The sequence below is a fragment of the Verticillium alfalfae genome, genomic scaffold, assembly GCF_000150825.1.
Source record: "Verticillium alfalfae VaMs.102 supercont1.2 genomic scaffold, whole genome shotgun sequence".
NCBI lineage: Eukaryota > Fungi > Ascomycota > Sordariomycetes > Glomerellales > Plectosphaerellaceae > Verticillium > Verticillium alfalfae.
Window position 1 is genome coordinate 2,253,570 of NW_003315037.1, and position 5,258 is coordinate 2,258,827.

Consider the following 5,258-nt stretch of genomic DNA (forward strand, 5'->3'; position numbering starts at 1 on the left):
CCGATGCCAGCGATGCCATCGTAATGGTGCTGGCTCAGGAAGAAGAGAATGGTGAAGAATCACAATCAAAGGAGGATGTGGGAGCGAGGTCAAGATGCCGGGGGTCGTGGCGGTGTCGCGACCGAGACATGCGGATCCCCGCAGGGTAGGAACCGGGGATGACAGCCAGTCGAGCTTGGTTCTCCAACTTAAGCTCGAGCTCGGAGTGCAGGCCCAAGCTCAAGCTGAATCAGACTGCCGTGCCGAGCGGACGGGAACGTGGGCATTCCAGCAATGACGACACCAAGGTTTTGCCGAAGGGGCGCCACTAGCATGGTTCCGGCGACGTGATGAACAGGGTCAAGACGTGGGATGGGGCAAGACAAGGAAGACAAATACTGTGATGGACGATAGCGCAGAGACCTGGACTTCTGGCGAGTCAAGTCAAGTTGACCAAGGGAGCAGGCGTTCGTGGTTGAGAGCGGGGTAATGGTCCGTGGTCTTGAGAGACACACGGGGCCGAAGGAGCAGGCTCGTGATGCGGCACCCGAACGGGCCCGCTCGCTGTGTTGCCAGAGAGGGTGTGTCGGCGGGCTCTTTGATGGATGGATTCGCTTGCCGAGAGCTGAAATTTGATGGAAGCGAGGCTTCGGCCGACGACTGCCGGACCAGTAGTGTTCTTAGCCATGCCCATTTGGTGTAGCCAGCGTAATCAGGCATCGCCTGCCTGCGTGACCAGCTCAAGGCTTGCTTATCTCTCCACCATGGACTCAAAACTGCTTGGAATAAAACTTGCCTGCCAGGTTTCCTTCCTAAGGCACGGAATTGAATTCCATCATCAGGCTCAAGCCAAGAAAGATGGACGCTGCTCGCTTGCCGGAAGCGATCAGCGGTGAGCATAAGCCTACGCAATCCTGCTCGAAGGACCGACGTGCACCCTCTCAACCATACACAGTCAAGACTTATTGGGCATGGGGACGATCGCTATCCACCTGCATCCTCAAAAGTCAGGCAACTGCTCTGTCACCGGGGATGACGCCTGGTGTCATCGCAATCATATCTGTGAGCGGGATGACGAGATCAAGAACTCTTCTCCGAAGGCCCCTAGTTTCGAAGGAAAACTCGACTCCAGCACCGGCACCTCCCATGAGCACTCTTCTGGCGGCAAGGACTCATGTAGTTGGAAAGCGTCCAGAGGAATTGCGTGAGGGCTTCGAGGACGGTCGTCAGTGAAGATACGTGTCGATTGCTTGTTCAAGCAGCGCGAATGAGTGACGAAGTCTCGGATGTATCTGGAACCCGCTATGTATGGCGATGGCACGGCCGATGTCTGTAACGAACTGTAGCAATAATGCTATGAGCGGGTTTCGTTACTTCCAGTGATCGAATTGGGAGTACATGAGGACGGACGCCGAGAGTTTAATTCGCTCGGAGCGAGAGGGCTGGCCCTTAGCCTACAGACTTTCGAAGGCATTCGTCTATAGCCAGTGGCATCGGTAGCCATGCCAAGCGCCGTGGACCGTTAGCGACTTGACTGCAACGAGTGGGATCTTCTCCCTGCCTATGTAAGCGAAAGGCAATGATGAAACCCCGAGAAAGGCGAGGAGATAATACTGCCTGGCTCCTTGCAGGCCTGGAGTTTTATCCTAGGCTTGATTCGCAGCTGGCCGGACCACGCTCACGAGCGCATCTCGCAAAGTCGGAAAGGATAATAACAGGCCTACGTCCGGATTTTGGTGCCCCAAGACCCTGGATGGCAGGGCTTGCTGTGCTGTTTGTACGGCATGCTGGCGCACAAAGCCTTGCGCAACTGACGGCAAGTTTCTGCGGGCAGAGGGCACTTTGAGGCCAGGGCATAGAGAATCAGGGTCGCCATGTCTGGGCGAAACCGGCTGACGCGTTGAGTGCGTTCCACGAGCAGATCATTGAAGCTTTGCGCCGTGACTTGAAGACCTAGAGTCAGCGCATGGGCACTCGAAGGCGGGGTCCCAGCCCAGGATATCCGTCGTGACATTGCAACGCGAGCTGAGCCGTTTAGCCACGCTTTTGCTTGATATGGGCAGGATGTGGGTACAATATCGAACACATCATCGATCAGGGTGTTGCAATCTTTTTGTACCCGAATTGACAGCAGTGGCGTCCATTTCGGGCGACTGAGAGTACCGTGTCAGTCGAGGTCGTGAGGGATTCTCGTATGGCGGGCACTCGCCGTGACCTGCTTGTCCAGGTTAGGGAGAAATTGACAAAAAGCACAAAAGCGTGTGTCTAGGTATTCAAGAATTCGAGACCAACGCGTGCTCTAGGATGGCGAGCCATAGTTCAATGGTTTCTCTGTGTTGATGTTGAAGCTGGAAAGAGGTACCAGGCAGGGCATGGAGGGGTAGGGAGGAGAGACACCAATGTGGGTGGGGTTTAGGCTGATCGCACGGGTGAATCGAAGAAGCTCAACCTTATCAGTCGCTTATCGTACTGACTGGAGGGGCAACTTTGGACTTGCAGTGTCCTCGCTTGAGGGTCAACGGGCAAAGCGTGGCAACCCGGCATGCTGTGCAACTTCAGACTGTCTTGAGCAGGTCAAGAAACTGTCACTTGGGGCTTGGATTCCATACAAGGGTCTGGGCCGTTTGGCTGTGAACCCATTTGCCGTTCCAGGCACCTCAGAAGCCGCTCAGGGAATTTGGGGGCTGCTGCCGGAGACACGTGATGCTAGGCGGTGCTTCTCCAGCGGCCTGTCCACTAAAAATATCCAGGTAGGTACCTAGCCTAAGGCGGATAGGCGCCGTATCTCGAGGCAGCCACCCAGCCCATCGCGTGGGCTGACTCTGTCTGTCACAGGCTCACAGCCTTCCTCTTCCATCCTCCAAGCCTTTTCGCCCAGCATCGATACGACACCACTCGGCAGCTGGTCCTGCTGCTCGTTCGTTTCTCTTTGCACACTCTGTAATCATAATTGCATCGGCAGCCTCCATCTTTCATTCGCGTTGCCACGTTTCATTCGTTAGTCTGGCTTCTGCTATCCAGGTCTTGTACATTACCATCCGACCCGACCGGACTCTCTCGATCCATCCATCCATTTTCGTCATCTTGGCTTCACGGCGCTGTTCTGCCGAATAATCCGACGCTCCTTGTCAGCATCCACCGAAGCCTGCATACTGCGTCGTCCGGCATCACGCCAGCTTTTATCGAAACCTACACACTTGGTACTACAGAGACGCAACCAAGTGACCACTGCCTGACGTCTGCTTCAACACATTCGATCCAAGTCCTGTCACCATGGCTTGCATCGCCCCACCACCTGCCCGCTACCGCCGCGCGCTCCTTGTGAGCCTCGTCGTCTTCATCGTCCTCACGATCGCCCTCGGGTACACTCGACTACTGTCGCTCGACGCCCTCCTCCCGACAGATATGCATATCCCTGTGCTCCAAAAACCCCGTGGACGCACTGGCGCCGACCGCCCCATGTCCTACGGCGAGACCGCCCGCCCGGCGTTCAAGGACCTCCCCCACCCGCTGGCGACACTCGATCCGGCCCTCGTGCCTGCTGCCGACAATAACCGCCGTCTCATCATCATCGGCGACGTCCACGGCATGCTCGCTCCCCTGGAAGCCCTCCTCAAGAAGCTGAATCACAGCGCCGCGCCGGTGTCGAAGGGCCCCGAGGGCGCCGTCTACGACGACCACCTCGTCTTTCTCGGCGACATGGTCAACAAGGGTCCCAACACGCCGGGCGTCATCGACCTCCTCCTCCGGCACAACGCCTCGGCCGTCCGCGGCAACCACGAGGACCGCGTGCTCCTGACGCGCGCCGACCGCGCCACGCCCCGCGTAGCCGACGAGTCCGCCGGCGGCGACGAGGGCCCCGCGGCGCCCGACAACCTCGAGCAGCAGCACGTCATCTCCTCGAACCGCGGCAACAAGGCCGACCACGACACGCTGCGCTCCCTTTCGGCGGCACACCTCGACTACCTCGCCTCGCTGCCCGCCATCTCGACCTGGGCCCGGTCCCCGGCTTCGCGCCCGCGCTCGTCGCGCCACGCGGCCTCGTTCCGGCGTGCCCCGAGAGCAGGATCCTGGGCCGCATGACATGCGCCACCCTCACTACCCGCGAGACGCTTGCTCGCGCGACGCCCGCGAGACGCTCGTGCGCGCCGCCGCCGACGCCCTGCGCGCCTCGCCCGCCTACCGCACCGGACCCCTAAAGCGAAAGCAACTGCCAGGACAAGAATCGAGACCGAGGGCCCGCGCCGGCGGACGCCATGGTCGAGGGACGAGTTTTGCGCGCACGCGCAAGCCCGACGCCGACCGCCGCGTCGCCGTCCCGTCCGAGGCGCACGACGGCCACGCCTGGGCGCCCGTGTGGGATGCCGCGCAGAAGAGGGCTGAGACCGACGAGGGCCGCATCGCCGTCGTGTACGGCCACGACGCCAAGAGGGGGCTGCATGTCGGGGAGTACGCGTTCGGCCTCGACTCGGGGTGCGTGCGCGGGGGCAAGCTGAGCGCGCTCGTCGTTGCGGCTCGCGAGGGCGGCCCGGTTGAGCACCATGTTGTGCAGGTGGACTGCGAGAAGCCTGACAAGAGGCGTGAGCTTTAATGGGGTGCACTGCTGAGGGGGGACTGTTTGCTTTGATTGATACCCATAGACGCTCGACCGAGGGCAATACACGTCGTTGGGGACTGTACATGACTTGAACCGAATACATAGATTCACGACTCCTATCGCACGATCAGTATGGCCTGCCTACGGACTCTTCTCATGCTCATTGCGTGACACATTATGCATACGTAGCACCGGATCATGTCATCATTTTTTTTTCATTCTATATCGCACTTGTGTACGCTTCATTATCGTTCAGAAGTGGCCACACACATGGCGTCCACCCCCAAAAGGTTCCACACTCTGTACAACGAACATCATGAAAAAAAGAAGCAACAGACAGTTTACGCCTGGATCTTCTGCTTGATAATGTCCTTGAGGGTGATGGCGTCGGCGGCGAACTTGGAGATACCCTCGCGCAGCTTCTCGACGGCCATCTGGTCCTCGTTGAAGTCGAAACGGAAGAGGGCCTCATCGCTGATGTAGCTCTTCTTCTCAAGGTCGAGGCTCGACGCGGCGGCGGCGTCGAGCTTCTTGGGGACGGCATCCTGAGACTTGAGGAGCTCATCGAGCAGGTTGGGCTGTGGCGTGTTAGTCTTTTTGGTCCGTTCTCATTGCAATGCTTGCTGAGAGGCATTGGGGAGGGAAGGGTGGGAACGTACGGAGATGTGAGTAGTCGCAGCCG

The 5,258-nt window shown here is 58.7% G+C and overlaps 3 protein-coding genes across 3 annotated transcripts in view; 1 reads left to right on the top strand and 2 right to left on the bottom strand.

Annotated features, from left to right (window-relative positions):
* Positions 1 to 673, bottom strand: part of VDBG_02158 (predicted protein) — a gene marked incomplete at both ends in the record, with an annotated part of 3,091 nt that extends 2,418 nt beyond the window's left edge. The window contains one exon of the mRNA XM_003007924.1: positions 495 to 673. Coding sequence (XP_003007970.1) covers positions 495 to 673 — 179 coding nt within the window. The remainder of the gene's footprint in view (positions 1 to 494) is intronic.
* Positions 674 to 3,252: 2,579 nt separating this feature from the next.
* Positions 3,253 to 4,570, top strand: VDBG_02159 (ser/Thr protein phosphatase family; the record flags this gene model as incomplete). Its single annotated transcript, XM_003007925.1, has 2 exons — positions 3,253 to 4,030; positions 4,089 to 4,570. The coding sequence occupies 2 exons, from the start codon at positions 3,253 to 3,255 to the stop codon at positions 4,568 to 4,570; spliced, it is 1,260 nt and encodes a 419-aa protein (XP_003007971.1).
* A 347-nt stretch (positions 4,571 to 4,917) lies between these two features.
* Positions 4,918 to 5,258, bottom strand: part of VDBG_02160 (transaldolase) — a gene marked incomplete at both ends in the record, with an annotated part of 1,617 nt that continues 1,276 nt past the window's right edge. Inside the window, one exon of the mRNA XM_003007926.1 lies at positions 4,918 to 5,154. Within this exon, the coding sequence (XP_003007972.1) occupies positions 4,918 to 5,154 (237 nt within the window). The remainder of the gene's footprint in view (positions 5,155 to 5,258) is intronic.